The sequence below is a fragment of the Notamacropus eugenii genome, chromosome 3, assembly GCF_028372415.1.
Source record: "Notamacropus eugenii isolate mMacEug1 chromosome 3, mMacEug1.pri_v2, whole genome shotgun sequence".
Classification (NCBI taxonomy): Eukaryota; Metazoa; Chordata; class Mammalia; order Diprotodontia; family Macropodidae; genus Notamacropus; species Notamacropus eugenii.
The window spans coordinates 250,247,701-250,266,349 of record NC_092874.1 but is presented as its reverse complement, the minus strand read 5'-3'; the positions used below and the strand labels follow the sequence as shown (position 1 = coordinate 250,266,349).

Sequence of the window (18,649 nt, the reverse complement as noted above, 5' to 3'; positions counted from 1 at the left end):
CCAATACCATTTTTTTCATATGTAGAAACTGAAATCCACAGATATTAAGTGATTTGTTAAGGGACACACACACAGTCAATGATAAAACCAAGATCCAGATTCTGGTACTCGGAATTAAAAAACCAACCCTCTTTCCACTAGTCTACAGGTTGGTCTAAATCCTTACAGAATAGCAGAGATTGCCTTCTCCCTCTCATCTAAGGTAATGAATTTTGGTGAACTCCCTCTTGGTCATATCTAGTCTATTCTCTGAATATCTTTATCATCCTGCCCATTTTCTCCAACCCTTACAGTTTATTGGTGAGCCCTGGCATCTTATGGAAATATGGAGGGAAATCACAGTTTAGAACCATTTGAATAGGCCCCATAGACAGATGCCTGTTTTGACATTCACAAGTTCTTCCACAAATTAAGACTAATCAGAGAGCTGCAGAGCCCCACAGATTTAATGAGTTTCCATTCTGCCATCTGGACGCATAAGGAAGTAGAGAAACATTAAGTAAGTGGCATTGGTTAAGGACAGCCAGTACCAGTTACACCCTGAAAGTCTATTTCCACAATGAATATCTGGATTTTTCTATTTAATTAATAAGTTTTTCTTGGTTACATGGTAAAGACAAGATCTTTTCTGTTTGTTTCCTGAAAATATTATCTGAAAGTTATTGAAGTCTCCCAACCAAATGTCCTGATTGGTACTTACAATATTATCACACTGTTGATTCATTCTTGTTAGAATCTTATTAACATAAATAACAATTAGAGTCTCTGAGGTTGTTGCTGTCTTTGCCGCTTATTTGTTTTTGTATTTTTTTCCTACTATGTATTTCCAAACACATATTCACTGGGTTTTTTTGTTGGTTGTTTGTATTGGGATGGAAGTTTATGTATCTCAGATTTAGATGAGTAACTAGCTATTTCCCAGTGCCTATTATGAGCTTCTATCCAATTCTTATTCCTTTTCCTTAAACCTACTACTTCCTGACCCTTTACACTGAGTAGGTTCAAGTTGAATACATAGTAGCCTTGGTACCCCTGATACCTACACATGGTACCCTTGACCACAATATTAAAAAGATCATAAGATTCAGAGCTAGAAGGGTCCTTATAGGCCATCTAGCTCAATGTCTCATTGTTCATCCTTAATTTTAGAAGAGAACCATGACATCATAGGGTAATGTCTTGATTTATTCATGAATTGGATTTAAGTGAGGCAGAGCTGCACAAAATAATCAGCCTCATTCATAAAGTCCAGTGACGTAACAAAATTCTTGATAACTAGAGATAGCTTGGGATGTCGTGCATAACTTTGGCATCTTCAATGTCCAACCAATCCCTAAGTGCTCCATAGTGCCTGGTTCAGTCGCCACTGGAACAAATTATTCTTATCCACCAATTCCACAGGGGAAAGTTTTCACATACTTGGAGCAGACATTCCCCTAACTCACTGATGGGTTTGAGGTCCACTGTCTATCTTCAAACTGCTTTAGCCCATCTGCTGAGATGGTTTTACCAGGGCCACTGTGCAAGGCCACTGTGCACAGGCCACTGTGCAAGCTACAGCTTCTTGGAACTACAAGTAAGAGCTGGGTGAAGGTGGACACCAAAGATGGATGAGCATCCCAGAAAAGGGCTCAGAAAGCCCACACACAACAGAGGTGCCAGCTCTCCCTGAACAGCCCATCTACCCTAATTTCTCACCACTTAAAAGAAAACTGAAGTTGACTAAAGTGAAATAACTTGCACAACATCACACAGTCAAGTGGTTGGCACAAGACTCAAATCCAGTTCAACTAACATTTTTTAAGTACCTACTTTTGTGAAGGCACTATGCTAAGGGCTAAGTGCAGGTGATCCCAAAAAAGACAAAACACAACCCAAACAGATTAAAGTCTAATAAACATATGCAAAAGGGAGGGAGGGAGTTGTGATGATGATGATGATGAAGATGATGATGATGATGATGATGATGATGATGATGATGACGCCAAAGACAACAAAATAGCCATTTATATAGGACTTTGAGGTTTGTAAAGCACTGGACAAATATTATCTCATTTTATCCTCATGAGTGTCCTGGGAGATTTATCATCTCCATTTGACAGGTGAGAAAACTGAGACACACAGAATTTAAGTGACATACCTATGGTCACAAGGATAGTAAGTACCTAAGGCTGGATTTGAATTCACACTTCCTGACTCCAGGTCTGACACTGGCATCCAACAAAGCAAAGTTATCAAACTCATAGCCATCCATATAGGTCAAATAAGATTAGAACATAATTAAGAATTGCGTAACAAAATTTTAAAAAACACGGTCCAACAGAGATGATGATAATTTGTGGTTTTCTAAGTCAATGGGTGGCCTACAGGGATCCATCTGAATTTGACATGACTTTACCATCTAGAAGACTCCTGACTCTCCATGGGATTTGCTTTCTTGTACACTTCAGATCAGCGTTACAGAGCAAATATCTACAATGTGCAAAAAGCCTCCTCGTTGTTGGTGATACTGAGGGAGACTCATGAGACATGGAGCTGGGAACATAGACGTTGAGTTCTATTTTGATGATATTTTCAGAGAATTTTTCCATTGTCAGTGATGTCAGCAAGAGGGGCATAATCTCAAACTCTTCCAATACTCTGCTCTTGCAGGAATTTTCCACCAGTAAAAGAAATCCTGAGCTCTCGAGTTTGGCTCTGTTTAACTATGTTCAATATTGACTTTACCTTTGAATTCTTAATTATGTCCCGAGAATACTTACAAAAACCAACAAGTAACACAGGCTACCATCTAAATTCCTTTCAATATATACAATGCTTCACATCTCTTACATCATGAAGTGGACAAAACAGGGTTTTAACACACGCCCTAAGACATTTGATGTAGAAAAGTCAAGGAAGTAAGGGGTGAAGATGCCAGGGGAAAAAAGTCAATGGAAGATAAAACAAAAGATGAGCAAGGAAAAGGGGGAGGAGGGAAGACACAGAATGTATTTTGCTAGATTATTAGCCCAGGTGGGATCCCTGATTGCTAGGTTTAGCTGAACTATGTCTAAGAGTGAAAGGGACAGGCTTAGCTTGGGGATGGCGCCTATGAAGGGCTCCAGGTGGCACCAATTCTAACAGCTGGTACAGTGAAAACAAAGGCTGCTAGAACGAGGCCCCTCTTCTCCCCTGAAGCCAGACATAATTCTGGCCGGAAGGGAAGACACCAACAGACAGATGCACACAGCCAAAGTCATCTCCCTTATGTATACAAGGGGAGGAACAGAGTTGACTGAAGTCTCCCTTCTATGAAAGCTTCCCAGAGTATAAAAGACAAGCGTAGCCCTGAGTACAGAGAGATAGTGCCTTGCACACATCTTACACTGTTATATTTTCCTTTCTGCTTTATTTCCTTTCACCTTTGTTTCTGTCACCTTCCTGATCTAAAAACCATTGGGCAGCAGATGAGAAATTGCAGATCACACAACAGAAGCCACTAGAATTTTCACCTATTCCACAATGGTCTGCTTTGCTAAAATTGGGAAACCTAAAACAGGAAATATAAGCCTTTAAGCTACCTTTTCTTCATCTAACAAGAACGGGAGTAAATAAGTTTTCTTCTTGTCCATCAGTATGCTTTCCTATGAGAATATAGGGGTCCCTAAAGGCAATTCTATCAATGTTACTTGTGCTTAGGCACTAAGCCAACTTAACTGCTAAAGTAGGTAGGTAATTCACAGGCGCTGCACATGAACCTGGCCAACAGGACGTGGATTTTCCTAAGAGATTCAGAGAACAGTCTGGAGATACCAATCCAACTCTTTTCCAACTATTTCTTTTCCTTCTCTTTGAGCCATAGGTACTACAGTGGTTAGAGAACTAGACCTGGGGTAAAGAAAACCTGAGTTCAAATCCAGACTTAGACATTTACTAGCTGTGTGACCCTGTGCAAGTCACTTATCCTCCCTCAGTTTCCTCATCTGTAAAATGGAGATAATAGTAGCACCTACACCACTGGACCATCGAGAGGATCAAATGAGGTACTATCTGTAAAGTGTTTATTATAGTGTCTGGTATACAATAAGTACTCAATAATTGTGTACTCTCTCCCCTAATAAAAATAGCTAACATTTACATTGTGCTTTGGGGTTTACAAAGTGCTAAAGAAATGTTTTTGTACTTTAAATTCTCCAGAGATTATGCACATAAATAGGCAAATACAATACACATACATACACATCCAAGTCCTCATCATATCATGCCTACACTAGTACAATAATTTCTAAATTTTCTCTGTGCTTCTAGTCTCTCCCTCTTCCAATCCATCCTGAATACGGCTTCCAGATCAATCCACCTAAAATACTACTTTGCACATACAAATACATATTATATCAATGGATATGACTCCCATTCCCACAATCTGTCATCCACCCAAAGTGGTTTTCTCTCTGTTCCAACATATACCAGTTCATCTCTCCCATCTCTGAGCCTTTGCCCTCTCTCCTTACCAAGTCCCTCTCCTTCTTTAAAATGTTGCTTAACCACCATCTTCTCCATGAAGCCTTTCCTGATTGCCTTCAACTGCTGTTTTTTCATTCTGTGTATTTATACCCCCAAGATCTAGAATAGTCCTTGTTACAGAGTAGGTATTTAATAGGAGATATTTAATAAATATATGCATTGCCTAACTAATTGGTTGCTTTGGCCAAACTGGACAACTCACTTAAAAAATATCTGAAATGTCCTTCATTCTGCAATTTATTATCACTGTTCCTTGCCTGAAATATTTTTGTTTCAAACACTCCACTTATCTAATCCCTAGTGATCCCTTGAGGCTCAATGAAGTTTCCTCTAGCTACTCAGGTCCATGGTGACCTCTTCTGAACTCCGGTAAGCACTTTCTATTTATAACTCTCATTTAGTTTTTCCATGTTCTACTTTATATTCACAGATCACAGATTTAGAGTTTGAAGAGACCTCAGAGGCCAGCAACTTCAATCCACATACTTACCTATAAACAGACTGAGGCCAAGAGAACTCAAATGGCTTGGCCAAAGTTACATTGATAATAATAAGATGCAGAATTAGATTTCAAGTCCAGTCCTCAACCCACTACAACTGATCACTCAATAAACATTTATTAAGTTCCTGTTATGTGCCAGGCATCATGCTAAGTGTTGGGGATACAAAGAAAGGCAAAAGATAGTCCCTCCTCTCAAGAAGCTCTCTTTCTAATAAGAGAAAGAACGCAAAAACAACTATATATGAATCAGATGTACACAGGATAAATTGGAAGCAATCAACAGAGATAAGGCATTAGAATTGAGAGGTATTAATAGTTGGTTATTTCAAGTGTACACATTAGGGACACATTTTTCACAGGTCATCACAAGGCTGCTGTTGTTGGTGATAAAGAGCAAGGTGTTCCAAAGACATATTCTGGAAAAGTTAGGTGGTACTGTGCATAGAGCACCAGTCCTGGATTCAGGAGGACCTGAATTCAGTTGTGACCTCAGACACTTACTAGCTGTGTGATCCTGGACAAGTCACTTAATCCCAACTGCCTTAAAAAAATGCCTTCTCAGCACATTGGGACTCTGACTCTGTTAGAGCTAGAGCATCTGAGCTGCAGAACAAAATCCCCAGATATTCTCAGCTAAGCTCCAGACAGTCTCAGCTGAGCTCCATGTGGCAGTCAAGTCCCAATCCGACACTTTATCTCTATTTTTCCACCTGTGGAGGGGGTTGGTTAATAACACCTCTAATGTCTACCAATAAGAAGAAATAGTTGCCATGAAGAGAGTAAGGAGAGAGAGGATAATACTTGAGGTAGGGAGGAAAGAATAGGATGACCTTTATAGTTTTAAAGAAGAAGAGGAGAAGGAGGAAGAAGCAGAGGAAGAAAGAAGAAAAAGAAAGAAGGAGAAGGAGGAAGAGGAGAAGTAGAAGAGGAAGAGGAAGAACAAGAAGATGGAGAAGAAGGAGGAGAAAAAGAAGAAGAGGAAGAAGAGGGAGAAGAAGGAGGAGAAGGAGAAGAAGAAGAAGAAGAAGAAGAAGAAGAAGAAGAAGAAGAAGAAGGAAGAGGAGGAGGAGGAGGAGGAGAAGGAGAAGAAGAAGAAGAAGAAGAAGAAGAAGAAGAAGAAGAAAAAGAAGGAAGAGGAGGAGGAGGAGGAGGGGAAGGAGAAGAAGAAGAAGAAGAAGAAGAAGAAGAAGAAGAAGAAGAAGAAGAAGAAGAAGAAGAAGAAGGAGGAGGAGGAGGAGGAGGAGGAGGAGGAGAAGGAGAAGGAGAAGAAGAAAGAGGAGGAAGAGGAGGAGGAGAAGGAGGAGGAGGAGGAGGGATTGGGAGTGAGGAGAACTGGATTTTAGCTCTGACTCATATCACCATGTAATCACCATGTAATTTTAAAAATTATTTTCCTAAACCACACATCTGACTATGTTGCTTTCTCCCTGTTTAATAAACTCTAATTACCTTCAGGATCCATCCTAAAATCATCTGTTTGGCTTTTAAAGCCCTGCACCACCTGGCCCCCTCTCATCTGTCCAGCCTTCTCACACTTCATTCCACAAAAGTACCCTATGGTCCACCTACCTGACGCTTCCTCTCTAGACCCCAGGCCTTCTCCTGCTGCCTGAAATGCTTTCTCTCCTCACCTCCACCTCCTGGCTTCTCTAGCTTCTTTAAGACAGCATAAACCCCTCTCTCTGCAGGGGGCCTTTCCCTGTCCTCTCTTCTTACTGGGACTGTTGCTAGTCACATTTATGTTGTATGTATCCTGTATGACCAATTTTTTACATGGTGTCCCAGCCATTAGAATGTTTGCTCCTTGAGGGCAATCATTAAATCCTCGCCCTGATACATTTTTGTCCTTCAATCTTAGCAGTCGTGTCTGACTTTTCATGATCCCATTTGAGGTTTTCTTGGAAAAGATACTGCAGGGGTTTGCATTTCCTTGTCCAGATCACTTTACAGAAGAGGAAACTGAGGCAAGCAGGGTTAAGCAACTTGCCTAGGATCATACAATTAGGTATCTGAAGTTGAGTTAGAGCTCGGGTCCCCCTGACATCTCCTTCATCCACACAGTGGATAAAGCCCAGTGCTTTACTCACTATGCCACCTGGCTGCCCTACCTGATACACAGAAGGCTCTTAATAAATGCTTGACTGTCTCACTTTCAGCAAAGCTCTTCATCTCTCTAGAACTTCACTTCTTTAAACATAAAAAAGAATGGATTTGGATGAGTTATTCTTAAAGATTCCTTCCAATGCTACTATCCAGCTTATTTTTCCACAATTGATACTGGTATATTCTCTACAGCAGAGTTTAGAATTCATTATATGTGTTTTCATTATAGTATATATACTCATATTTTTAAAAATTCCCCAATATTATACAATTTATGAACTTATCCCAGTTGACCTTTGGATATTATGTGGCAACATGATTTATATTTTTATCCCTGGAAAAAACACTAAATGGAAACTTAAAAATATTTATTAACCACTAGAATGATGAGCGATTATAAGGAAAAATTACATAAAAAATAATTATAGTGTTTCTGACTTTAAATATGGGTCACTTAGCAACAGGAATCATTGTGTGGGGTTGAGGACATACTCACACTTTGAAGAAACTAGCTTAGGAAACTGAAATTGCATTTCCTCTGCTAGCCGATAACATACGAAGGTAATCATCAGTATTTTAGGATGGTAGAAGGAAATTGCATGCCTTCTGGCTCCTTCTCTGGGCATGGTCCAGTAAGTGCAAGCATTGAAATGTCCACTGGAAGGCTCAACAAATACCAAAGAAGGAATTTGACATTGCAAATAATTACGCTATAACTCTATGAAAATAAAATACCAGCTACTCCGCTACAATCACTATACATAGCAATTAGGACACCGACTTAATGATTCTATACCAGACAAATTCATGGTTTACTCTCGTCTATTTTGTTTTCACTTCAATCTGGGCTACAGGCAGATTTTTCCAATAATTTACACAGTATTCTAAATTAAGAGAAATCAGAAATAGTGAATTTGGCCAAACCTGTTGCTTTATTTTGTATTTCATGTAAAAATAACAGTCACTGTTAGTAGTCACGTCAGTTTTTCCCCAAGTTCCAGTAAACAATTATTGTTATAGACAGGACTTTTATATTTGGAAGACGAATCATTTTCAGTCGGTCCCCTTGCTTTCAACACTTAGCAAAGAACTTGCATGCAGTAGGCACTCAGTAAATAGTTATTGAATTTACTTGAATAGAATTGAATGCATACAAGAAAATGGCTTTATATATAAAAAAATATATAAATAAAATTTATATTATAGACACAGAAGGCCCAGTAGCCCAGAGTGAAGCTGAGTAATTTCTGGCTTCCTAAGCCTCCCAGAATCCCTAACCATGTTTCAATGCCTTCAGGGTTTACAGGGAATTTTTTTCCCTCTGAAACAAGAGTTTTTCTTCCTTAGAAGGGGGAAAGTTGGCAGAGACAATACGACAAACATTTATTAAGCACCTGCTATGAGCCAAACACTAGGCTAAGTACTTCACAAATATTATTTCATTTGAGAGGCAAATAGACAGGGGCTCCTAACAGGAAAGACGCAAATGAATGAATGAATCCAAAATCCCATTTCGGAGGTAAGCTGGTAACTTTCAGAGAACTCTGGCCAAAAGAAAAATACTTACTACGACTCCACTCTTTGTGACCATCTCCCGAAAGGTGAAGTTGCACACGGCCCAGGCTAAGTAATAGGTGGACATGAGTGGGGTCTGTGAAAAGTGATCTGTAACCCATCCATCTTCCTCAAAAACCGAAGTTTCTACCGGCATGTTAGATAAAGACAAATATGTGGCTTGATGCTTAATACTGATTTTAAAAGTCGCCTTGTAGATGGGTTCATCAAAACAGGGAAAGGCCTTTCTCGCATGTGTTGGAGAGAACTGTGTTACACCAAGGAACCTAGAAGCAAAAGGAAAAAAAAATCACCCATTGCATTTATAGCTTGAGTTACGGGTGCATTAGGTATGGCTGCTCCTAAAATAAAACATTTTTGCCAGATATGCAAAGTTCTTTTTTTCCTGAACAAAACCAAAATGCATAAGCAGCAAGAAAACACATTTCATATATAATGCATTTTTTTCCAACAATAAAAGTTCCTCAGGGTAGTTTTTGTCTCAATTAGAGTAAACTCACAACCAGAGCAATATATAGACAATAAAACATTACCAAAAAAAATTTACTGGAATCATGTTGGCAAATAAAATAACTAATCTTGCTTGCATCGTGGCTCATTTTCTGTTTCATCAATGGAAGGTGTGAAGAAAAAATTAAAACCAAATGATATCAAATCCATAACTTAAAACACTAAAGAAAAGTCTTTAGATAAATGTATGTTGCAATGGGCACCATGGGATCCCCCTGTAGCCTATGATTTTTTAAAAAATGGACTTTTATTGGGCTTTAGAACTCATCTGTAGGGGAAGCTAATTGACACAGTGGATAGAGTACTGGCCCTGGAGTCAAGAAGACCTAAATTCAAATCCAGCCTCAGATACTTGCTAGCTGTGTGACCCTGAGCAAGTCATTTGTCTTCAACTGCCTCAAAAAAAAAAATTTCTCTGCTCCAGAGGTAACTGTTTTCTACCTCTGATATCAATCACATTTAAGTCAATGGCTCATAGTGTATTTCATTCTTATTGTAAATATTATATTTATATAATATTCATATTATATAAAAAGCAACAGAGATTAGTGGAAAGTACACTAGAGTCTAGAGTACTTGAGTGTAAGTCTCAAGACAGCTTGCTACTTGTGTGACCCTGGATCAGTCACATCCTTTCTCTTTACCTCAATTTCCTCTTCTTCTGTAGAGAGTAATATTCAATTAATATATATTAAGTTCTTACTCTGTGCAAGGCACTGTGCTTAGTGCTGGGGATACAGAGACAAGAATGACATCATCTTTGCCATCAGAAACTTACATGGCGTTTAAAGTTCATCACAACTGATGCTGAATGAAATGAGCAGGACCAGGAGAACACTGTACACAGTAACAACAGGGAGTGATGACCAAATATGACTAGACTTAGCTCTTCTGAACAACTCAATGATCCAAGATAATTCCAAAAGATTCATGATGGAAAAATGCTATCCACCTCCAGAGAAAGAACCATGGAGTCTGGATACAGATCTTTTCACTTTATTTTCATGGTTTTTCCCTTTTGTTCTGTCTCTTCTTTCACAACATGACTAATGTGGAACTATGTTTAACATGACTGTACATGTATAACCTATATCAGATTGCTTGCTGTGTTAGTGAGGGGGGAGGAAAGGGAGTAATTTTTAAACTCAAAATCTTATAAAAAATGATTGTGGAAAGCAATCTTTACAAGAAATTGGAAAAAAATAAAATACTATAAAACTTAATAAATTTCATCACAATCATCCTACTATTTCAGTTTTTTTCCATCTCCTTCCCTTACATGTGTGACCCTGGGCAGGTCACCTAACCTCTATCTGTCTCAGTTTCTTTCCTTCTCTCTTTGTGACCATTTCCCAAAAAGCCAAGCTGCATATAGCCCAGGCTAAAAGGTGAACATGAGTAGGATCTATGAAAAATGATCTGTAACCCATTCATCTTCCTCAAAAACTGAAGCTTCTCCCCGCATATTAAAGACAAATATGTAGCTTGATGCTTAATACTGCTTTTAAAAGTCGCCTTGTAGATGGGCTCATCAAAAAAGGGAAAGACCAAACTAGAAGCAAAAGGGGGAAAATGAGGATAATTATAGCACCTATCTCACAGGGTTGTTGTGAACCTAAAATGAAGTGCACATAATAGGCACTTAAGAAATGTTTATTCCTTCCCTTCTCCCTACAATACAGTCATGCTGACATATTTGATGTTCCTTCTCATACAACACTCATATAAACACTCCATCTCTGGTCTGCATGCCTTTCCACTGAGTATCACCTGTGACTGGAACTCTCTCTCTCTCTCTCTCTCTCTCTCTCTCTCTCTCTCTCTCTCTCTCTCTCTCTCTGTCTCTCTCTGTCTCTCTCTCTGTCTCTCTCTCTCTCTCTCTCTCTCTCTCCCTCCCTCCCTCCCTCTCTCCACTCTCTCCCTCCCTCTCTCCACTCTCTCCCTCTCTCTTTCCTTCCCTCCTCCCTCCCTCCCTCTCTCCCTCCCTCCCTCTCTCTCTCCCTCTTTCCTTCCCTCCTCTCTCTCTCTCTCTCTCTCTCTCTCTCTCTCTCTCTCTCTCTCTCTCTCTCTCTCTCTCTCTCTCTCTCTCTCCCTCTTAGAATCCTTGGCCTCCTTCTTAGGTGGTAGGTGAAAAAAAGAGCTGAACCGTAAACCATCTATTATTGGTTCTAATTACTGAATTCCAAATAGAATGAGAACAAATTGGATGAATTATGCCAAAGTCATTGATGGAATTAACTAGGCACACTATTTTGAAACTCGGGTTTATAGCTATTAACAATACTACTAATAATAAATCTACTCATTTCAACAGCTTCCACTTTCTTGGACGCAGCTCAAATACTATCTTATGTATGAGCCTTTCCCTGTCACCAGCACCCACCACCACCAGCAACTAGTCTATTGATTCCCTTTCCCCGAAGTTACCTTGTACCTACTCTGAGTGTATTAGTATCTGTCTATTTGTCTGTATGTAGTCTCCCCCTTCCAAATGTGGGTTGCTTGGGGTCAGGGGCTATTTTTGCCTTTCTTTGTATCCCCAGTGGGCACTTTAAAATATCAGCTGATCGATTCTAGAATGAGACCACATAAAACCTTTCACAACAGGGAAACTAAAATACCCATATATCTTGGATGAAGAAATCAGGAAGTTATATCCAGAAATGAAAACCTCAAGGAACTTCAATCCCTGAAAAAGGAAGCAGTCCCATCACCAGCAAGAAGAAATTAGTCAAGCCACAGTTTGCAATGAGAATCAATCCAGGATAAATCAGCGTTTAAGTACAACAGAGACATCACCCTAGTAACAGATACTAACTAGGCACAAGCTAAGCCACTTAGATTAAGACAAACGACTAAGACAGGTCTGCAAGGAGGGTGGCATGAATAACATTTGGAGACAGAGAGGACTGGTACCTTCAAGAAAAAAAATGAGAAGATACATAAAAGTTTCAGAGGGTCAGAGGAAGAGGAGGGTGTGGAATGGGACTCAGCAAATTCGTTTTACCACAGCTTTAGCTGCACTTTCCAGGCATAACAGGCCCATTTCTTTTAGCTGAAGCTAATGTTAATAGTTCAGTAAAATACTTTAGTAAAATCCAAGTTTTCACTATGTCAAGGCCTGCCCTCAAAAGTCCACAAGAAAGAGGATTGGGAGCTAAAACCAATTTAATGAAACATTTCAGTAAAGAACTCCATCATCCTCAAACTTTACAGTGTTTTATCATTTCAAAAGGTTAGTATTTTATAATAATACTGGAACTTCGCTAAAATATTATTGTAACCCAAGTCCAATTTAGTTGCATAAGAGTTTCCTCATTGGTAGAGATTTATTTCTTAGTGAAGTGAGGAGTTGGTAGAATCCTCTTCTCCTGAGCTCTCAACAACTCTGCCCCACAAGGGAGCGCAGAGCACTGAGTTCACCATTAAGCAAAACTTTTTGCAAATGAACTTTAGATCCAAGGTCACACAGTTTGCATGTGTTAAAGGTAGGACTTGACCTGGGTCTTCTGACATAAAATTCTAATGTTTCCATGATACCTTGAGTCAAAGGATAGTAGGAGATGAAAGTTCCAGGTTCTATCATTTCAAAAATAAGAATTATATATGTTTAACAAATCTCAATTCTTAAAAATATATGGTCTGAAAATATATAAAAATTAGACATTTTTAGATTAGTCTTATGTCTAGCATTTTAGAAAGGATTTCAAAAAAAGCCTGGAAAGACTTACATGAACTGATACAAAGTGAAATGAGCAGAACAAGAGAACATTGTACAATGTTGCAGCAATACTGTACAATGATCAACTGTGAATGACTTAACTATTCCCAGCAATACCAAGATCCAAGAGGATTCTGAAGGACCCATAATGAAAAATGCTATCCCATCTCCAGAGAAAGAACTGCTACCTTTATTTTTTGCTACCTTTATTTTTCTTGTAATTTTTATCTCCATTTTTTTCACAAGATGACTAATATGCAAATATGTTTTACATGACTGCACATATTCAACCTTTATCATATTGCTTGCCTTCTCACTAGCGGGGGTGGGGGAGAGGGAGAGAGAGAATTTGGAACAATAAATTGTGAAAAACAAAGGTTAAAATTGTATTTACATGCAATTGAGGAAAAATAAAATATTAAAATTCAAAGAAAGCACTTTGAATGTTACTAAGTATTGGCCAAATGCTAATTGGTCCTCACTAATGGTTTAAAAAAATTTTAATGACAAATCCCATAGCAAATATTTTTATTTCCTAATAAAACAAAGCCTTTATACTCCTCTCTAATATGCCTCCCTCCATACATACATCCCATCTATCAGCTTCATGCTGACATAAAAATAAGTACAAATATAGCTTTAATTTAATAAGATTTTTAAACGCTGATAAAAGCATTAAGAATTGTAAGAAAGTATGGAATATGAATGTAATAGAATTAGGATTAGACTTAGAGTGGAGAAGAAGCAATGTACTATATATGAAGCAAATATGGCAATTGCTATAAGAAGCAAACTATATGAAGAATTCACAGAAGCATGGGAAGATATCAATGAACAGAAGGAAAGTGAAATAAGTAAAACCAGGAAGCAAATATGAAAAATATAAAAAAACACAAAAATGGGAATGGAAATAAGAAAAAGTTAACAGTGGGTAATTATAGTGACCAAGCTTGTCCCTTTATAAGAGATGAGAAAGTATACTTCCCTCCTTTCTTTGCAAAGGTGAGGGATTATGGGTATGGAACACTGCATATACTATCAGGCTCATTAAATCTAATGGTTAATTTCGTGAAACTGTTTTTTTCTCCCTTCTTTCTTTTATATTCTTTGTTACAAATGATAGATCACTTGGTGGAGGGGAGGGAGTCAGCATACATTCAGAAATAAAGATAATTTTAAAAATATTGTATAAATCAAAATTTTAAATTTAAAGAAAAAATAGAAAGCTGCAACTTGCAGTATTCTTTTTCTTTGCTTTTTTTATGGCAATTCTCTTCAATTTCATCATTTATACTTACTTATGAAGTTGTAATTTATAAGCTAACCTGATTATTAGATATTTATTAAGACGTTGTAGGGTTGGTTTTTTTTTTCCTTATTGAGTATAAATGAAGTTATGGTAGGGGCCAAATGAAGGAACGTTTGTCTCTCCCATCAATCCATTTGTGTTGAGGAATATCTTAACTCAAAGGATCTCTTGAGATATCTACTAAGAGGCCATTAAAACTGGGAATATAGGATGTAACAGAATATCAATGACCCACAAAAATTAGGAATATGATGAGTTTCTTAACCTGGCATTCCATAGGCAATATAACCACTAGATTCATAAATTTAGAAATGGAAGAGGCCTTAAAGGTTATTTAGTATAAACCCTTCATTTTAAAAAAAAGAGGAAACTGAGGCCCAGGAAGAAGCAATTTTCCTAAAATCATATAGTTTGCAAGTTGCAAAGCTGGAACTTGAACCCTGGTCTCCTGATTTCAAATGCAACCTACCTTGCCAACCTCATCATACACAATCATCCTCTGGACCAGTGATATCCAACACAAATAAGGATCCTTGCAGAGTGCATATTGATTTAGAAAACCATAGGTTATCTCTGTTTTGTTATATTTTTACTTGTTTTGTTAAATATTTCCCAATTTCATTTTCATTTGGTTCAAGCTTCTCATGTGATAAGGGCCACAGAGATCCAGCAGGCCACATTTGATACACTGCTCTAGACCAGCCAAAATGATAAACACACAAACCCAGAAAATATCCTTGTATATTTCCCCCATATTTATATCTTTCCTCTCTAGGATGATCTCACAGTCCTCTCCATCCAAACTCTACACTTGCTTCAAGGTCCCGCTCAAACCTCAGCAACTTAAGAAGGTCTTTCTTGACTACCTCCAGGCTACAGGGATCTCTCTTCCTTCTGAATTCCTCTAACACTTATCATATGGTATCATTCTCACAATATACCACCTTGTAGTATGAGTTAATTTTTTATGTCTATATGACTAGGTCCCTCCAATTGTAATTTGCTTCAGTAGTTTTAGACTTCTTTGTAGCTCCCACTCTGGCCTTAGCACAGTGCCTAGAACATCCAAAGTATTCAATGAACACTTGATTGATTAACCTTTCAAGTCTCTGTGATTTCTAACTCTAATGATTCACTTTGATCAGTTTCTCAGCAGCGTGAGTATACCCACCCAACAAATGCTAAGAACTACCGATCTGCTGCTAATACTTGTTGGGGTTGGAAGCTCAATTCCGTGTGGACAGTCTCGGGCGGGTAAAGGTGGGAACTTCTAAATCTTAGAGCTCTCACGAGACCCCCCCAGGAAACGGCTGGGAATCGAGGTGAACCGAGCTATCTCGTGTATTTCCGCCTCTTCCCGTGAGAAACGTGATGGGAGAGAGATCTCCCCGCCCTCGAGATTGTCCCGGATCTGGGCACACTATTGTTATCTAACAGCACGGTATTTAGATGCAAACTATGCGACTGGAGGGTTTAAGCAGGATCAGGAAAGCCTGAAAGTTCTCTTGGGCGGAGGGGCACGGAGCAGTGAGGACAACAAGGCTCCGCTTTTCCTCTCTCCCCTCCCCCTCTCTCCCCGCTTATACTTCTACTTCCAATCTTTTATTGTAAGATCTTTGCCTCCTTGGGAGATCTTTCTCTTTCCCTCCTAAGGAAGAATTCCCCTGCACTTGTAACTAGACCCTGAAATAAAGCTCAACCCTTGTTCGACTCTGGAACGTCCTTTCTCTCATACGAGCATCCGGTTTGGCCAACCGAAGACCTCGGGATAGAGGTAAGAAGACTCGGGTAGCCCTCAGGCCTCTAGGCCTGGCAAATACTAATACTGAGGATAATAATAACAGATAGAACTTAAATAGGACCTTAAGGGTTTCAAAGCACTGTACAGATCTTATCTCACGTTATCCTTACAACAAACCTGGAGACAGATACATTATTATCCTCATTTTCTACATGAAGAAACTAAGGCAGACAAAGTTAAAGTGACTTGCCCAGGATCACATAACTATTAAGAGTGAGAGGCTGAATTTGAACTCAGACTAGCTTTTCCTCCCCCTTCCCTCTCTGTCAATCACCCACATATAGTTCTACTGGTGAGTATTAATCTACTGATGTATATTAATCACTGCTTTACATATGTTACGACAACTTGTGAGGAAGGCATTAAGAATAACATTCCCATTTTATATATGAGAAAACTGAGGCTTGTGGAGGTTAAGTGACTTCCCCAGGACCATCTAGGCTTAGGGAAGGGCAGAGTCAGAATGTGACGCTAAATCTTCCTGACTTGAAGCTCCATACCCTCTCCACTATACCAAGCTACCTCTGCAAATATAGCTCCCATTAATCATTCTCCACTGAGCCCCCAAAATGTGTTGATCAATGCATTCAACACTTTTGGGAAGTCAAACAAAGTTACGACCATGAGCCCTACCCTCAAGGAACTTTCAATCAAGTGGGCAAAACAAAGTGTATATATATTAAAAGATAGCTATAAAGGGTCATATACACGATGCATCGAGTGACTCGAACATGGAGCATCATAGAACATCCTTGGAGGGAGAAGTCTCTATCATAACGTATTAGATTTTAGTTCCCAAAGCAAAGACAGCTAATATTTAGGAAAGAGCTCATTAAAAGTTGACGCTCTACTACATCTTGGCTAATGAGCAGTTGATAAATCCAAATACTCATATCCTGGAAATACTTCATGTAATTTGGGCCACTCGAAGAAACCTGTGAATCAAAACAGAAATGGCAACTCTTTTTGATGACTATAATTCCCACTGACTTTGTACACATAGGTATGTACATGCAGGGATAACTGCATGCATTTAGGTATTATCTAAATGAGGAAATAACAATTTCACACTCTGGCACCTGAAGAAGAGTGGAAGAGAATTTTAATTCAATAATTAGGAACTAGAAAGATATCCATGGGCAAGGCAAACAAAAAGTATAAACAGTATCTGCTTTTTGAGCTTTTTTATTAAATGCTAACTTATGGACAGCTACGTTTTCCATCTGAATAATTTCTATTGAGAGAGTAACATGGAGGACCAGGGAGGAAAGAAAGCATGAATGATAAGGTTTTTAACTCTCTTAACTGATTTATTCACTTGATAGATATCTTCAGGGTACCGGGCACCATAGGAAACAAAAGGTTAATACAACATGATTGGTACCCTCAAGGTGTCTACATTCTAGTAGAGGAGATGAAATGGGCATAAAAATAAGTATAATACAGTAAAGAATACGATAAGTGAGCAAGAGAGAAAGACTGTCCCATGGAAGTTCAGAAAAAAAGGATTTGGTTTTTCTGGGTCTCAGTTTCTTTATCTGTAAAATAAAGGGTTTTTACATGAGGAGGGTAGGGAGAAGATAAAATAGGATAAGCTTGTTAGAAGGAGTATATTTTGAGCTAGACCTAAAAAGATAGGCTGAATAGTAGGAAGTGCATAGGTAGGGACTGGAGGAGAGTTCCCCACGTCAAGGTACCAATATGGCATTGTGGTATAAAAGGAATTCTATACTCCACATCAAAAGACCTGGGTCCAAAGCCCAATTCTGCCACTTGTTTACATATGAGACCTTAGGCAGGTCACTTAAACCCTAAAGAACACAGTTTGCTCATCTGTAAAATGAAGGTATTGTGCTAGATGAACTCTAACTTCACTTCCAGCTATGATGTTGTCTGATTCTGTGAATAGAGGTAAACAAATGAGAACAGAACAAGGTGTGCTCAGGAAATGATGAATAGGAAGCATGGTTCAACTAGAGCCCAAGAGACACAGGAAGTAACGGGGATGTTAGCTAAGAGGTCAGGATAGTCAGTCAAGGCCATATTATAGATAACCTTCCAGGGATGAGGAGCCTATAGCTTCAAGACCACATATGACCTTATAGAGTCCTTGGGTGCAGCCTTTTGACTGAGTCCAAGTTTTACAAAACAAATCCTTTTATTACAGGGATTTGTCTGTGAAGTTTAGATTCAGTCAAAGGGCTGCACTTGAGGACCTAGAGAGCCACATGTGACCTCGAGGCCGCTGGTTCCCTGCCCCTGTATCTAGACTAAGGAAACTAGCCTTTGAGCAACAGGCAATTGCAAGCTTTTACATAAGAGCTGGACATAATTAGGGCTGTACTCTAGAAATATTAGTCCAGAGGTCATGCACAAGAAAGGCTAGAGGGCATAACAGTGAAGAAAAGGAAACCAGAGAGAAAGCTACTGCACTATCTTGGGTCAGGTATACTGGCTATTCGGGGTAAGGAAACGGAGGGTCTGATACAAGCAACATTACAGAGCTAGCATGTATAAGACATTATGGCTAACTAAACAACATAGGGAATGGGAAAAACGTCAAGGATGAATAGCGGAGATGTTGGCTGAACCTACGTGACTGGGAGAATGACCACACCATAA

General features: G+C 38.9%; 1 protein-coding gene across 1 annotated transcript in view; it reads right to left on the bottom strand.

The window, feature by feature from the left end:
• The window catches only part of TRHDE (thyrotropin releasing hormone degrading enzyme), a 511,960-nt gene that overhangs the window by 481,538 nt on the left and 11,773 nt on the right, over positions 1–18,649 (bottom strand). The window contains exon 2 of the mRNA XM_072655393.1: positions 8,679–8,952. Within this exon, the coding sequence (XP_072511494.1) occupies positions 8,679–8,952 (274 nt within the window). The remainder of the gene's footprint in view (positions 1–8,678; positions 8,953–18,649) is intronic.